The following is a 17,905-nucleotide window of genomic DNA, read 5'->3' as shown; positions in this document are numbered from 1 at the left end:
ATCCTGATGTGTATGGAGGACTCAAAATGACATAAGTATAAATAAATAAATAAATGCATGAATAAATATAGGAATAAATAAATACATGTTTAAATAAATGTATGAACAAATAAATAAATGCTTAAATAAATGTATAAATAAATAAATGCTTAAATAAATGCTTAAATAAATGTATAAATAAATAAATAAATACAGGAATGAATAAATATAAGTTATAAATCAACAGGACATCATTAAATAAATATATTTCTACATCTCTGTATTTCTTCATTTATTTATTTCTCTATTTATGTGTCCACACGTATTTCTTCATTTATTTATGTGTGACATTTACGTGTCCGTATATTCAAATGAGCTGGGGCGGTCCGAACCTCATTGTTAAACGGGATTGGTCACAGGAGTGTGATGCACCTGATGTGTTATGCTCTACTATTTCTGCCTGGCACATGATGCTGAAGTTGACTCGCTCAGCTCACCGTTAGCAGAAGTTAGCCTAGACAGCTTTTTGACTTCAGCCGTTTATCAATTCCAAGTGCACTGAGTACAGACTCGTGTTCTTTTGGAGTCTGGTCTTGGGAGTCCAGACTCTCGAGGACGCAGGACGGTCTTTCTGGTCTTGTGACGTCACCACACCAACTGTTCTTGCTCATGAATTTACTCCAATTATTCACTGTAAAATACTTTACAGTGGAGTAGAATGTGTTGGGGTGTTCACTGTTGTTTGGCGTAGGCTCCGAATAAACGGTAATAAATATACAACGTCTCGTAGCTTTCCTGACCCAGGGTCACTACAATATGAAGTTATGAATCTTAACCCTCAGTCAAATTGACCTAACGTTATCTTTTAGTAAATAATAAACTCGTTGTGCTCTTTAGATCCTCCAAAACCTAATTATATCTCATGTTTAGACGCTACGGAGACGTCAGAGCCAGCGGAGCATTTCAAAAAGTCCTGCCGAGATCAGGCTTCTCTCAGCGGCCACACAGCGCGCTGAGGGCCCTGAGCTCAGTGGTCCCGCGAGCAGAACCTCAAATCTCCGTCGCATATCCTTATTAGACTGAATCTCGATAAACCGACCACAGATTTGATGCTTAAACTACTAACTTCTCGGCTGAAAACATCCTTAAATTACATTCCGTGACTCAACAACAGTAGTATTTAGAATGTACAGACAAGAATGCATAATAAACGCTGTTCGTCTACAGACCCAAGTGCTAGGGATCGATTGCTTCTGTCTTGCTCCCTGACTTGACCAATCCTGTTCAATAATGAGGTTCGGACCGCCCAGCTCATTTGAATATACGGACACGTAAATGTCACACATAAATAAATGAAGAAATACGTGTGGACACATAAATAGAGATATAAATATATGAAGAAATACAGAAATGTAGAACTACATTTATTTAATGATGTCCTGTTGAGTTATAACTTATATTTATTAATTTCTGTATTTATTTCTGTATTTACACATTTATTCTTGTATTTATTTATTTATTTATACATTTATTTACTAAATGCGGGACTACTTGTAGTTCCTAGAGTCTTAAAAAGTAGAATGGGAGCCAGAGCCTTTAGTTATCAAGCTCCTCTTTTATGGAACCAGCTTCCAATTTCAGTCCAGGAGGCAGACACAGTCACCTCGTTTAAGAGTAGACTTAAGACTTTCCTCTTTGACAGAGCTTATAGTTAGGGCTGAATCAGGTTTGCCCTGGTCCAGCCCCTTGATATGCTGCTATAGGCTTATAGCTGCTGGGGGACGTTTTAGGATGCACTGAGCACCTATCTCCTCTTTTTTCTCTCCTTAGGGATGAATTTTCATCTCTCCATCACACATTACTAACTCTGCTTTCTCCCCGGAGTCCTTTTAACTTCACGTCATTGATCCTATCTGCCTGATGGATCATCGAGGTCTGGGACGTGGAATTCCTGCTACCGACTACGCCACTGCCCTGTTGAGACTCCGCCCACTGTTGAGACTCTGCCCACTCCTCCTCTCTACCTCCATCTGCCTGATGGATCGTGGAATATGCCTACTATGAACTATTCATACACTCTGTCATATTCATTGAATGTATTTTAACTCTAAATCTGTCCTTCTGTACACATTACATCTATTGCACCTGTCCATCCTGGAGAGGGATCCTCCTCTGTTGCTCTCCTGAAGGTTTCTTCCCTTTTTTCCCCCCTGAAGGGTTATTTGGGGGTTTTTCCTGATCCGATGTGAGGTTTTGGGGCAGGGATGTCTATGTGTACAGATTGTAAAGCACTCCGAGACAAATTTGTAATTTGTGAAATTGGGCTATACAAATAAACTGAATTGAATTTAAGCATTTATTTATTTATTCCTGTATTTATTTATTTATTTTTACATTTATTTAAGCATTTATTTATTTATTCTTGTATTTATTCATGCATTTGTTTATTTATTTATTTATACTTAAGTCATTTTAAGTCCTCCATAGATGTGTGCCCATCACCCTACATGAAGCACAGGCACTTTCCAGACTAAACAATGTCTCTCATCTTCTCACTTTCCCCCTACTTTATAAGTATTGCTTATTAACCAACCAGGTGACCAGAGCACGTTGGAGTTTACTTCGTTGGTAACAGGCAGCTAGAGTGACAGGTTTTCCATGAAACTTTCCAGTCTTTTCTTTGACATTGTCTTCGACATTAATCTTAAACATGAATGATAAAGTATCTCTCTGGAGAGGACCGCGGCAACTCCAGGTCCGAGAACTGGACGTAACCCTGGACAACGTTGCCCGAATATTTAAGGTTAGTACAAAATGTACAATTTTGGACCATAAATTGGGTATTTAGATATTTGTATTTTAGTTTAGATTCAGTACCAATACAAGTTCATTTTTAGCTAACATTACAATACAATTCCACTTAAAATATCAAGATTATGTAAACTGATTTAAAGATATGCTCCTACGATTTCGGTCCAGCTCGGGAAGCCTTGCCGGCAGCGGGCGGTCAGGGTTCACTGACTTTTTGAAATGATGGCTCTGATGTCTCCGAGTGTTTAAACATCAGATATCATTCTGTTCTCTGAGTTCATTATTTATTCCCAGGTGACACTAAATCAGTTTGACTGAGGCCAGGATTAAGATTTATGTCGAAGACAATGTCAAAAAAGACTGGAAAGAATTTGGAAAGAATTTGAGTAACATTAATTTATTCAGCACCCCGTAGCTGAAATGAAGTATAGCAGATAATTCTGTCTTTTTTAGCTCATGCACGCTCACACACACACACCTGTATGACAGAAGTATAGTAAAAAAGAACTGATATAAAGATGTTGTCATCTCTGTATTTTCAGCTGACACCACCCTGTCCATTATTTTTAATGAGCAGGAGGCCCATTTAACCTCAATGGCTGAAAAGGTGAAGCACAACCTGGGCACAGAGGAACAGGTGGTCCTCTGTGACGCATGGGCAACCGTCTGCTCGATGGGCCGGGGACGACTGGTATGTTCTTGTAAAAGCTTCATTCCTACTTAAGTGTATCTTGTATGTCAATTATTGTTTGATACTTGTCGGATTTGCTAACCTTGGATGATGATTATATATAACCTAATCATTTACAAAGTAATACATTTGAAATTTAAATTGTAAGTTTTTTTCTTTAGGTCTCATGTTTTGGAAGCAGAATGCCCGCCGCATTATTGCCCTGCTGGACAGCTCCTACAGGGAGCTGATCAAGTATAAGAAGAAGAGGAAAGGGTAACAACAATGTAGAATGAGCTCTTCTTACGTCACCATGTGCTTTTGAACACCACCTGACTGACAACACAAGCAGTGACAGAGACCTCCACATTCAGAGCTACTGACAGTCTAGCAAGGCTAGTGTTTCACCCAAAAGTCCTGGAAGTCATAAATCAGTCCGATGGCGTCATGGTAACCCACGCTGAATACACATTAATGGGATCAATTATGAACATATATTTTTGTGAAGAGGGGATGAGTGTGATAGACTAACATGCTTTCCTTTGTTTTTAAGGTGCAGTCCTAATTTTTTTTTTTTGAAATGATGTTACTTAGTATGTGACAACCTGAACTGTAGTTATGAACGGTCAACAGCTATAGATACCTACTTGAACTTTGTATTTTCTAAACTCAGTTTTATATATCTATCTCCCTCATCTCCCCAGAGGCATAGACGATGAACACGTCAAAAACGTGGAGAAGCTGTTGCGGGCAGCAGAAGCGCTGTTGCGGGCAGCAGAAGCGCTGCCAGCGGTCACGCAGACGCTGAAGGAGCTCGGGGACTATGCCCGGGCTAACAAAGTCAACACGGTGGCCCTGACTGACCCCCAGGTGACCTCCGTGAGGGCCACATTTCAGTGCCTGATCTGTCAAGGTTTGTGACTTTGAGATTATTTCTGTATAAACAAGCCATATTCTGCAGCATTAAATTAAAGTCATTGCTTTACCCGCTTCTAACTGCCCAGTCCCATTAGTGGGTTCATTCTTACAAACCAACTTCGCACTGCCAAGCTTTGGTCAGATATATTTATATATATCAATGAAGCCGCAGCCGGCAGACATAATGTGTATCAATATATTCAATTAAAGTCAGATAATATTGTTATCATGCAAACAAGAATAAGAATAATAAGGGGAAAGAATTGTCAAAATAACATGTTTGCCTTTTTGAAAATGGACCCCGTAAAATGTCATCATATTCCCAGTTAAAACAGTAGATGGGAAAACATAAATGTTTCACTTAGCAGTGTCAACAGATATAGATCTCTTTTATGAAAAAGTGCTTTCGACTTTCATTCCATGAATTCACTAAAATGGTTCATCTTGCAGATGTCATGGACGACCCGGTGGTCGCCCAATGCTGCAGAAGCCTCATTGGGTGCAGGGTGTGCGTTGACCGGTGGTCCGCCACCAGCACACACTGCCCCAAGTGCAGGGATGAGGAATTTTCCTCAAAGTATTTTGCCATCACAGGGATGGGGGAAGTGGTGGATGTGTTCCGGGACACCATCGGCAAATAATTTTTTTTATTTTTATAAATGGTTCTGTTTTTTTTTCTTTATCGTTCGAGGTCCTTGTGTTATTGTGTTACATGTTCAATAAATGTGTTTGAACAGTTTATTATTTGACCATAACTTGCCCTGCATTTCATTTAGAGTCATTTGTTTATTCTTGTGACTGAGAAACACGTTGGTTGTTATAACACACACAGCTCTGACTGATTCTGAAAACAATTTTGAAAATCTGCTTTGTGCCGCTCAGCTGCTCAACTGCAGTGTTATTGAATGTATTTGTCAGAACAAGATCAATCACATCAGGTATGGGTGATTTGTGGTTACTCTTATGAACATGTGTTTGCAGTGCATGTGCTACACTACCAAACTTAGCTTTTCCGTTACTACTTAATTGACTTGGAAGCTAAATAAGCACCACATCAAATTCCACTCCACTGAGGTGTGAAAGAGCGAGGGGCGTTGGCCCAACTGCTCTGGAGAAATATTACATGTTAGGGGAAAAAAGAAGAGAAAAGGATATTATGGTTAACTAGTTTGGAGACCCCAAACTAGTTAACCATAATACTCTCCAAGTATTTGTTTGTAGCTTTCCGATCTTCGGCGTATAAGGACTCATAAAGCCCCCCCACCAGAATCAGCTTTAAGTGTGTACAAATACAATATATATGTGTGTGTATTATATGGCTTATCTAAATGTACATGCAGAGATATAGCCATACGGCTAAACACAGGCAACAACGCCTAACAATCACTACTATAAACTATGTGAGACATCTGAGAGATGTGAGAGGAGCTGTGCTCTCCATGTTTCACTCTGATACAATAACTCATGGAGTCAACTCCTCAAAACATGTTCACATACACAACACAGAGCTCCATCCTTCTGGAGACCAAAGTACTACATGATGATGATGTGATGTAGTCAGAGGACTAAGACAGCAGAGTAACAACAGAACAGGTTACATGTTGATGATGATGTGATGTAGTCAGAGGAGTAAGACACTAACAGCAGAGTCACAACAGTACAGGTTACATGTTGATGATGATTTAGTTTATTTCGATCAGCAAAATATACAACAATCATAATTCAACAAAAGAAGAAAGTGGCTGACCGAAAGGGTCGAGGCTGAAGCTAACGAGCTTATATGTGCCCTAACCTATGATTTCTCGGAAAAACTTATTTCAAAGAATCATATATATATACATATATATATATGTATATATACACACATACATACGTATACATATACACTACCGTTCAAAAGTTTGTGGTCATCCAGACAATTTCGTGTCTTCCATGAAAACTCACTTTTATTTATCAAATGAATTGAAAATTGAATAGAAAATATAGTCAAGACATTGACAAGGTTAGAAATAATGATTAATATTTGAAGTATTAATTTTGTTCTTCAAACTTCAAGCTTAAAGGAAGGCCTGTTGTATAGCTTATATCACCAGCATAACTGTTTTCAGCTGTGCTAACATAATTGCACAAGGGTTTTCTAATCAGATATTAGTCTTCTAAGGCGATTAGCAAACACAATGTACCATTAGAACATTGGAGTGATAGTTGATGGAAATGGGCCTCTATACACCTATGGAGATATTTCATTAGAAACCAGACGTTTCCACCTAGAATAGTCATTTACCACATTAACAATGTTTAGTGTGTATTTTTGATTAATCTTATCTTTATTGAAAAAACAGTGCTTTTCTTTGAAAAATAAAGACATTTCTAAGTGACCCCAAACTTTTGAACGGTAGTGTACATACACATACATATACATACATATACACACACATACATAAATACACACACATACATACACATACACACACACACACACACACTATACATACACACACATACATATCAACATAAAACAAAAAACTTGTCCCCATTAACCGTTGATGTAATGATGATGTAGTAATGAAAGTTACAGGTGAAGCACAGGTGGTGCTGTGACTGGGTGCTAACCGAAGGCTGCTTACAGTTTTTCTCAATTGATTACACACAAAAACTGGAACTTAGAACACAATGACCATCACCTATAAGCACAATTATCTGCTTTAGACACAGATTTCAATTGTTAACCACACTTTCTTCAAAACACTAAACACCATCCTCTCTACTTTGCACACTTCATCAATGCCAAAACCTCCTTGTGTCCAGACAGAACACACTGCTATTCAATTGGCAAAACTTCCATTTCCACGGCTGTTGTGCAATTTGGAATCAAGCAATATAAGGGCCACAGGTGACCTCCTGATTTGAAGAAGAATGGATGAAAACATGGAAGGTAGAGGAGACCAGAGAGGCAGAGGAGTATTTTGTTTGTCCTTTTTTATTTACACTTTTCTTTCTTTTTTTGTTCACTGTAGTGATCTAATTTCTATTGTTTGTTCTGTGAAAAAATTAGAAAAAAGAAAGAAACATTTTTGTTGTATATTTGTGTGTTTTATATTTTGAGTTAAAACATTATACATTTACAATATTTTACAACAGGAGAAAGCATACAGTACCACTGGACATGAAAAGGCATAATGCTCCTGATAAGGCCTTCATACTGGTGTTTTCCCATTTCATAGTGTTTTCCATTGAGCACATCAGTGTTCAATCGATGCTTAGAATGTCTACTCATATAATGGGCTGTGTTTGTCATTTGAAAACAAAATACCCTTTTGAGGTGACATACAACTGTTTTGAAAGCAAAGTTGCATTTTGCAGGAGATATAAAGGGTTTTGCATTTTGTGTGAGTGGTTTTGGGATTTGTGTTTAGAGTTTTGAGAAAACGAGGCATGCTTTCAAAAAAGGTGTTTAAGCAATCGAGAAAAACTGTAATAAGAAAAACTCAACTGTCTCTTTATTTTTCAATTGTCAATATGTATTGCCTCGTGGTCATCATTTCCTCACTCTTCCATGTAGGAATGTTTAGTTCCAAAATGACCCAAATAAAACAAGTAAATTCATGATTTATACAACTATGCTGGAAATTAACCATGAACATTAAATATCAGAGGAAATAAACGGCATTAAATACATATGTATCAATAACAGGTATACTGCCATCTAGCGGTATACATGTGTTACTCTGCTGTGCTCGTCCAAGAAACAGCAGAATGAGGTGGAAATATACATATAATAACAGCAACAACTCTGCACAGAAACATTACTTTGATTAATCTATATTAGGAACTGTGTTGCATCAAACAATGCAACGATTAAGTGAGAAGGTGATTCTTGCTGTGTACATGAATATTAAACTTCCCGTCGTCACCACTGTCGCTAACAGTTTAATTAACCTGGTTTAATTATTTATTCTTTATATTGACTAATTAATATTCTTCTAACGTTACCCTGCTATGTGTTTGCATCGTTCGAATATCCCGGTTTAATTATTTATTCTTTATATTGACTAATTAATATTCTTCTAACGTTAATACGAATATGTATCACTGGCTTTTATTTTTACTTTCATTTTAAGCACTTCCGTTCTGTCGTTTTTGGTTTCAGACGGCAGAAACGAAATACGGAGGTGGTATTCCGTTTTTCCGTTTTTGGTTTCAAACGGAAAACGAAAAATTCCGTATTTGGAATGAAACGAAAAAACAAACTAACAAAACGTACACGGACCTACACGGACCATTTTTCCGCCTGGTTTCTTGTTCAGGAGAAAATTAGGTAGTGGTACATCTGCATGATCCACTTTTAGGAAGATCTTTGGAAGTGGAGAGCTTATTTTCCCACAATGCATAGCGGTATAATGTACTTTATAAGTCTGTGCTTGACTTCCGCTAAGCCTTTCATTGTTCTTGAACCTTCTTGGTTGTGCCAGCGCCGAGCTTACTATCACCTAGGGTAAGTATTCCACCATGTGTTGGCTTATGAATGAATTCATATATTGTACTTTATTAGATAAAGTAAAACCCACTTCAGAGTGAAATGGGGATATCTATATATAATAGTGAGATCTCTTTAATGTAATATTTCGTGCAGAAACGCGGTGCATATTAATTCGATTCGGGACAAAAGCGAAATCATAAATTATGTGAGTTAAATAAAAGGGTTTCACTAAGACAACGTCGTAGTGTAACACCATTAACACGAATCTTACTGGTCGGTTAGCTTTAGTAATCTTTTAGGTGAAACACCAAACCTCGAAGTGTGCTAAGCTAGGCATTATGTGCCTCGTGTAGGACTAGCTACACGAGGCAAGAGACGTCACTGCATACGATACGTCCTTGCAAGAGCTCTTGTTTCAGCAGACTAATCATTTAATAACTAATTTCGTTCACTTAAAAAGTGATAACTAATCTTCAATAGTCAAGTTTATTTACTCTTAAACCGAACTTCCATGATGCTTAGTTGCATTTAAAAGACAATTTTGACCACGTAGTGCAAATGGGATGTTGGACATGGAATTTACCTTTTAATTGAAAGAGTGCTTTTCATTGTGATCGTGTTCCCTCCAGAGATGCTGGGTCTATTGTTGCAAGTGCTGGGGAAGCCATGGAATGTAGCTACAGACCAAGTCCTGCCATGATGTTGAGTCTAAAGGTGAATACACAACTTAATGTCGTATTGCATTAATTATCAGTCCCCTTTGACTTGCTACGAGGGCACAACTTGACATTAAAGTCTTAAGATATAAAAGATGATGCTCAGTTACTGTAGCAGAACCAACATGGCTTTTCCCTCCTGCCTACACCATTGCTCAGTCAGCTGACCAGGTGATGTTTCTGGCTCAGTGTTACAGCGATGGTAGAGTATGTGGCTGTACTGGTTCTAGGCTCCGCAGGTTCTGTTTTAGAGTCTGCTGCATCTGAGCTGTACAGTGCATGGCCCAACGAGAGTGGCCTGTCCTGATGCAACAGCAGGACAGGCCTAGTGTAGGGCCGCACATTCATAAACTGACCGCAACAGATGCTTTTGGGTTTGTCATCATATAAAGTTAATTTACCTCAACCCCAGATAAACTGTAACTTTCATTCTGGCCTCTGATCATATTGAAGGTTGAATATGATTGTCTTGGAGGGTTGAGAAAAATATTAATGGTGGGATTTAAGTTTATTATTAAAAAATTGAACTACAGGGCTGAATTTACTGTCTACAATGTCATAAACCTTGTACCGCGCATACATTTTTTTCTTAATTTAAATAATTGAAACTCATGATACAGTGGGGTTCAGGCCACTAAGCAAGTGAAAGGCTGCATTTGCAGGTAAAATTATGAAATATCTTTGCCAGAAACATGGCAACTGAATGTTTCGTTTTGTTTGGTTATGCAATTGGGTTGGAAGTGACTAGCTCAAATTGGGTCATTAAAAATCTGAGAACTGCCTGCTAAACTTAACAAACTATTTTTTTCCCCCTTGTTGCAGGCAGATGCAGTGTGAGAAAGTAATGCTGCATGCCCACTGATGGTGAGTTTGATGTAACCAGTTGTTGGTGGTAGTAACAGTTATGTTATTGTAGTTATGACTAAATGTAATGCATTGTGCTGACACCATGGTGAACCATAAACCCTGAGCATATCTGAATACTGTCTTCAATGATGATTTAATAGGGTAGTTTGCATTTTTTGACCTTCATTTCTCTACAGGAGAATGTGGAGCAGCAGATATCTTGCACTAAACTGAAACTTCCCTGGGTATGTATGACTTCCTGTCAGCTTGAAATTAATAGTCATGCTCACTATTATGTATGTAGATGGTGTAAACCCAATTGTGTACTGCCATGGCAGAGGTCTCCACTCTGCCGTGGAATCTTTTCATTGGGAGAAAAACCTCAGGACTTGGCACAGGTTTACGTAAAAACACAATTACCCGAACCTGACTGAAGACCTGAAACACTTCTGTAAATCTGTCTTCTGTCTATAATGCTAAACTTGGTCTGTGTGCTGGTTTGTGATACTGGGTCTTTGTGTTTTCTAGTGTGTTCAGTGTAATCCTGCCAGGCCGGATAAGTTGCCCGAGGTGTCACTCCACAGCCATGGTGCAACTGTCGGCTCAACTTGATTAAAGCTGTAAACGCAGGTCGCATGGGCTCAGTCTTTGGGGCCTGCTCAGTCCATGATGTGTAAGGGCTGTCCCACTGCCAAATTGAAGGCTCTAGCTGACATTTTGAGCCCATCATGAACCCAGTGGTATCATAAAAATGTAAATGACACAGGCAGAGTGTCTTATCAGATGCACAGCGTGGAACTAATGCTGCTGTCCCACTGATGGTAAGTGTGACCTATCCAGTTGTTAGTTGTACTAACTTTAATGTTAATGCAGTGATGACTCTAAATCAAACACATCATGCTGACGACACCATGGTGAACCATAAACCCTGAGCATATTGGCTCACGGTTGGCAGTGATCAATAGGTTACTTTCCGTTTTACGGACATTTTATTTCTCTACAGGAGTATGGAGCAGCTGGCCTGCTTTCAGTGAATTGAGACTTCTTTGGTATGTATGACTTCCTATCGATCTGGAATTAAAAGGGATGCGCACTATATGCATGTAGATGTAAACCCAATTGTGTACTCTCATGGCAGAGGCCTCCTCTCTGCTGTGGAATCTTAACATTGGCAGAAAAACCTCAGGACTTGGCACAGGTTTATGTATTAAAAAAACCGATTACCAGAACCTGACTTAAGACCTGAAACACTTCTATGACACTCAACTTGGTTGTTGGCTGTTGAGTGATACTAGTGATGCTTTTTGTGGTTTCTCGTGTGTGCAGTGTAATCCTGCCAGGCTGAACAAGTTTCATCTCATGCCACCTGCTGGGATCTACCTAGGTTGTCAGTACACCGCCATGGTGCAACCCTGTCGACCCAACCTGATCAAGGATATTTACATTTAATGTTGCCGTAATAAAGTTTTCTTTGTGTAGAAGCCTCATGTGTTCCCTTTTATGATTTGTCACATTAAATGTATAATTCAAGTACAGTGTGTGTGTATAAGGTCACCTGGCCTGCTGCCGTTGAGATTGCAGTGAGACGCGGAGAAAAGTGTGAAGTGCTCTTCGCAATAAAACATCTTTGATGTGTCGCGTCTCGGCGAATCAGCGTTCAGATGTCGGCATCATTTGGGGGTTCAGGTTAGCTGGAATGTTAGCCCGCTACATCTGCTGCTGTCACGCTACACGGTGTAGCGATGCTAACAAAGTACCCGTACGTTAAACACGATGTGATTTAGCATATTTTTAGTATCGATACTTCATTAAGAGAGCGATCAGAGCGCACGCGCTGCTCTGTCGAGCTGTCTGCGCACGCTGCGCAGCGCTCACAGCGAGAGAAGTGGCGCAGCTTTAGAGACCGACTTCGGCTTAAAAAATAAAATGATGCCAGAAGTGAAATGTTTCAGTCTGTAAAGTTCTGTAACTACTGCTGCTCATCCTGATGAACTGTGTATCATCTGGTCAGAGACTAACGGCCTGATAGTGTATAATCAATGCTATGATGGAATCTTGTTTCATTCATATCTGGCTGTATTAATACTAATATTACTGTCATTTGTTAAGTGTTGAAAAAGTTGGTAAGTGAACCATACAGATGTTTTATTTATTACTATTATAGATAAATATACCAGTCGTATTTATGGTAACTTATTGTTTTTATTGTATTGAATTCTGGTATCGGGTATCATAATATTTATGGCAGGTATGTAATATGTATAGAAGTTATAATATGAGTATCGTGACAAACAGGTAGAGACAGAACAGATTCAGGGAGAAGTCCATGAGGACTGTTCAGGCAAAAAAAAAGGAAGTTGGTTCATGAATGACTTTAACCATATTATATATAATGACAATGTATATTTGTTATTACTATCATTATAGGGCTGAGTCAGAGCGGAGGACCTTTTGTTCTTAAACTGTTTATCATTATTTAGATTTGTGGTCAGAACAATAAAATGACTAGTTGTGGTTCTAAAAGCTTTGAGGCTTCAAACAACGTGGATGTGGTGTGAAAAAAAAAAAAATCACCCGCACCCCCCCCCCCCGATGTCACCTTTTTCACCCCTCATTTCAAGTTTCAAGTTTTTTATTGTCACATCCCCTTTTATACAAGTATAATCGGTTCGTGAAATTCTTATGTGCAAAACACCCGACAGCAGTAGCAGACTAAAAAAAGAATAAGAATGAGAATAAACTATACAATATCCACACAAAAAAAAGAAGAAAGTATTAACAATATATATATAAAACAATGTAATAGAATATACATCATGGCAATATATATATATAAAACAATGTAATAAAATATACACTTTTTTTGAGACTATATATATATATGTATATACATACAATATATATATATATAAACAATGTAATAAAATATACACCATGGCCATAGATATTCACAGAATATGTTCTGGTGTGTAGTGTTAATGAGGGTCTCAGTCCTTGTTCAGCAGCCTGATGGCCTGACTGAAGAAGCTGTCCCTCAGTCTGTTTGTGCGGCACTTGATACTGCGGTATCGCCTGCCTGACGGTAGAAGGGTGAACAGTTTGTGGCCGGGGTGGTTATTGTCTTTCATCATCCGTTTGGCCCTGGCCACGCACCGCTTGGTGTATATGTCCAGGATGGAGGAAGCTCACCTCCAACGATGTACTGTGCCGACCGCACCACCCTCTGTAGTGCCCTACGCTCCAGGGCGGTGCAGTTCCCGTACCAGACGGTGATGCAACCTGTCAGAACACTCTCGATGGTACTGGTGTAGAATGTTCTGAGGATGCGGGGGGCCATGTTGAATTTCCTCAGTCGCCTAAGGAAATACAGGCGTTGTTGGGCCCTTTTCACCACGTGAGTGGTGTGCGTGGTCCATGTGAGGTCCTCGGAGATGTGCACGCCGAGGAACTCATGAACAAATCATGAGTTTGCAGGTATGCATATGATTGTATTGGCAACTAAAACTAATAGCAGTAGGTGTTGGGCAGCACCTGGTTCTTAGACACAGCCACAATTCATGCAAACCTGTGAGAAAGCAAAACATGCTTGATATTTGTACGGTTATGTAACATAAAAAAAAAATGTGCGCACATTTTAAGGCAGTCCTTGATTGGCTTTACGTGGGAGTTAACAAGTCCCGTTCAAAACTACAAGAACTCGCAAGATAATTGAATTTGAAGATGTCCGGGTCTAGTAACGGTTTTGTCTGAGTTTAACATCTGGAAGTTTCAGGTCAAGACATGCTTGAAGTTGAGCAAACTTTTTAGTTTTGTCTCGCTTGATCAATAGATATAAAGTATCATCTGCATAGCAATGAAAGTTTATTGGCTTAATATAAAGTGATTACAATTGGTCAAAGCACAGAACCTTGTGGAACTGATTAATATTGTCATTGAGGCATCGTTTACAAATACAAATTTAGATCGATCTGATAAATAGGATTTTAAATAACTTGGTGCGGTACCTTTTAATGCCAATCGACAAATCCACTCTCTGGGGCGGCTTTAGCTCAGTGGGGTAAGAGGGCCGTCCCGCAACCGCAGGGTTGTGGGTTCGATCCCCGCTCTCCCCATTAGTTGCAAGTCGAAGTGTCCTTGAGCAAGGCACTGAACCCCCAGTTGCTTCCCGGGCGCTTCACCGCAGCCCACTGCTCCTTAATAACTAAGGATGGGTTAAATGCAGAGAACTAATTTCCCCTTGGGGATTAATAAAAGTGTATATTCATATTCTTAATAGGATGCCGTGGTCAATGGTGTTGAACGCAGCATTAAGGTCTAACAAAAGTACAGAGATGAGTCCTTTATCTGATGCAATTAAGTCATTAGTAATTTTCACCTGTACTGTGGTGTTTTCTAAATCCTCACTGAAACCCCTTTAAATAAACTATGATGTAGAAAGTCACACAACTGTTTTGCGACTACTTTCTCAAGGATCTGAGAGGAAGGGATGGTTAGCCAACACCAAGTGTGGGCTTCTTAAGGAGAGGTTTAATTACAGCTACTTTGACAGACTGTGGTACATGTTTGAAAAGATACATTGATCATATCTAATATAGAGGTGCTAATTAAATTAGGTTAAACGTCTTTATATAGCCTCGTCGGGATGGGGTAGACGGTTTTGAGGTAGAAATTCTTAAAGACAAGGTCAAGGTTGATGGTAGAAAAACCATACATATATCAAGGTTTACAGCTGTTTCTGAGGTTACTCTATTTGAGGATAGATCAGTACTGGTTGAGGGCAGGAGATTAATAATATTGTCTAATCTTATTTAAGAAGTTCATGAAGTCATTATTTTGTTTTGTTTATCACGTGTTTATTGTTAATGAAATGGCCTAAAACTGCATTTTATTGTTCTTTCATTGTTACATAATGACAATAAATGATCCTTGAATCCTTAAATCCCCTGTTGCTTGTTGCATAATGACAATAGATTATCCTGGAATCCATAAATCACCTGTTCTAATATGAATTAAAAGGAATCTGAGGAATCATAAAATTAAAATAGTAAAGTTGTTTGAATCTCCCAAAGACAGACCTCAACATATACAAAAGAAGGACCTTCCTGTAGGCTCTTATGTCAGTTGATGTGCTTTGGTTCACTTAAATACAAAACGATACATTTATAGCCACTATGTATACTAATGTATTTCAGCTTGGAGCTGCATGATATGTATATGTGCTATATTGAAGACTCCTTGGCAGAGCCAATTGACAAGACTTCGAGGTGTCTGGAGATTTTGCTGGTAAAACAGAGATGGTTTATCCAATCAAATCATCACATCCATTTCTAAATATGAATATATCTCACTGCGTCTTATCGGATATAACATGTTGTTTTATTATTACATTACATTACATGTCATTTAGCAGACGCTTTTATCCAAAGCGACTTACAATAAGTGCATTTCAACCTAGAGTACAAACTAAGAACAACAAGAATACAGGAAGTAACATTTCCTCAACATAGTCGAACTACAAAAGTACCATAAGTAAGTGCTATCCAAGTGCCACTGAAGTGCTAATCTGTGTTTTAATCCAGATATAGTCGGAAAATGTGTGTTTTCAGTCTCCGACGGAAGATGTAGAGACTTTCTGCTGTCCTGATGTCAGTGGGGAGCTCGTTCCACCACTGAGGAGCCAGGACAGCAAACAGTCTGGATTTCGAGTGATTAGCTCGAGGTGCAGGAGGCACAAGACGATTGGCTGTTGCCGAGCGGAGCGAACGTGCCGGGGTGTACGGTGTGACCATATCCCGGATGTAGACGGGGCCCGATCCGTCTAGAGCACGGTACGCCAGGACCAGTGTTTTGAAGCGGATGCGAGCAGCCACCGGTAACCAGTGGAGAGCGGAGGAGCGGAGTGGTGTGGGTGAATTTCGGGAGGCTGAAGACCAGTCGAGCTGCTGCATTCTGGATGAGCTGCAGGGGTCGGATGGCCTTAGCAGGTAAACCAGCCAGGAGGGAGTTGCAGTAGTCGAGGCGTGAAATGACCAGAGCCTGGATCAGAACCTGCGCCGCCTTCTGAGTAAGAAGAGGACGTATTCTCCTGATGTTGTGCAGCATGTACCTACAGGAACGCGTCGTCGCAGCGATGTTGGCCGTCAGGGAGAGTTGACTGTCGAGTGTCACCCCGAGGTTCCTGGCAGTCAGGGTAGGGGCCAACACAGAGCTGTTGAAGGTGGTAGTCAGGTCATGGGTGGAGAGCCTTTCCTGGAAGGAATAGTAGCTCAGTCTTGTCAGGGTTGATCTTCAGGTGGTGAGCAGACATCCACTGAGAGATGTCAGTCAGACAGGCAGAGATTCGTGCCGCCACCTGTGTTTCGGACGGTGGAAACGAGAAGATCAGTTGGGTGTCATCAGCATAGCTATGGTAGGAGAAGCCATGCGAACGAATGACAGAGCCGAGAGAATTTGTGTACAGAGAGAAGAGGAGGGACCCAGGACGGAGCCTTGAGGAACCCCAGTAGTGAGAGGACAAGGATCAGACACAGATCCTCTCCAAGTTACCCGGTAGGTGCGGTCTTTAAGGTAGGAAGAGAAAAGAGCGAGTGCAGTGCCTGAGATCCCCAGGTCCTGAAGAGAAGAGATCAGGATCTGGTGGTTCACGGTGTCAAATGCTGCAGAAAGGTCGAGAAGGATAAGGACAGAGGAGAGAGAGGCTGCTCTAGCAGTGTGAAGCTGCTCAGAGACAGCAAGGAGGGCAGTCTCTGTCGAGTGGCCGGCCTTGAATCCAGACTGGTGAGGGTCAAGAAGGTTGTTACTGTGGAGATAGGAGGACACTTGGCTCAAGATAGCTCGCTCCAGAGTTTTGGAGAGAAAAGGAAGAAGAGAGACCGGCCTGTAGTTGCTGACTTCAGACGGGTCGAGCGTGGGTTTCTTCAGGAGAGGGTTGACTCTCGCCTCCTTCAGAGAGTTAGGAAACAGCCAGTTGAGAGGGAGCTGTTAATAAGATGGGTGAGGAAGGTCAGAAGGTCAGGAGCAATAGCCTGGAGAATGGGAGACGGGACGGGGTCAAGGGCGCAGGTGGTCGGTCGGGCGGAGGTCACCAAGCTAAGAACTTGATTGGGAGACAAGGGGGTGAAAGAGGGGAAGAGAGGGGATGAAGAAGTTAGTGTTGGTGAGGTGATAGAAGATGGATTTGTAAAGGAGGAGCGTATGTCGTCTATCTTGTTTGTAAAGTAGTCGACAAAGTGGCTCGGCAAAAGGTGGAAGGCGGAGGGGACAGGGGGATCAAGGAGGTTGGAAAAGAAAGAGAAGATTTTTTTGGCGTTAGAGAAGGAAGACTGAATTTTGGTCAGGTAGAACGAGCTTTTGGCTGCAGAGATAGAGGAAGAGAAGGAGGAGAGAGAGATTGATAGAAGAGCAAGTCTTCCGCTTGATTCGATTCGCCATTTTCTTTCCGTCGCCGAGGGTGGCTCTCTCGGCGCACCGAGTCCGACAACCACG

General features: G+C 40.4%; 1 protein-coding gene, 1 long non-coding RNA gene and 1 other non-coding gene across 5 annotated transcripts; all 3 read left to right on the top strand.

Moving 5' to 3' along the window:
• Window positions 1–1,482: 1,482 nt before the first annotated feature.
• On the top strand, window positions 1,483–5,976 carry LOC130209755 (RING finger protein 141-like). The gene is made up of 5 exons (XM_056439583.1): window positions 1,483–2,782; window positions 3,333–3,481; window positions 3,643–3,736; window positions 4,165–4,373; window positions 4,829–5,976. Exons 2-5 carry the CDS (start codon window positions 3,445–3,447, stop codon window positions 5,017–5,019), a joined length of 531 nt encoding a protein of 176 aa, XP_056295558.1. The 5' UTR covers window positions 1,483–2,782; window positions 3,333–3,444; the 3' UTR covers window positions 5,020–5,976.
• A 2,799-nt stretch (window positions 5,977–8,775) lies between these two features.
• On the top strand, window positions 8,776–11,905 carry LOC130209756 (uncharacterized). 3 transcript variants are annotated; one of them, XR_008834684.1, is made up of 7 exons: window positions 8,776–8,873; window positions 9,488–9,572; window positions 10,397–10,438; window positions 10,618–10,665; window positions 10,949–11,241; window positions 11,424–11,469; window positions 11,747–11,905. It is a non-coding gene; the product is annotated as an uncharacterized LOC130209756 (long non-coding RNA). The 3 variants fall into 3 exon arrangements; XR_008834683.1 differs by having other exon boundaries at window positions 10,949–11,469; XR_008834682.1 differs by having other exon boundaries at window positions 10,949–11,905.
• Window positions 9,722–9,919, top strand: LOC130210254 (small nucleolar RNA SNORA74). Its single transcript, XR_008834777.1, has one exon. It is a non-coding gene; the product is annotated as a small nucleolar RNA SNORA74 (small nucleolar RNA).
• Window positions 11,906–17,905: the final 6,000 nt, after the last annotated feature.

The sequence above is a fragment of the Pseudoliparis swirei genome, chromosome 19 (assembly GCF_029220125.1).
Source record: "Pseudoliparis swirei isolate HS2019 ecotype Mariana Trench chromosome 19, NWPU_hadal_v1, whole genome shotgun sequence".
NCBI classification, from domain to species: domain Eukaryota; kingdom Metazoa; phylum Chordata; class Actinopteri; order Perciformes; family Liparidae; genus Pseudoliparis; species Pseudoliparis swirei.
The sequence above is the reverse complement of the archived record's forward strand: the minus strand, read 5'-3'. Positions and strand labels throughout refer to the sequence as shown.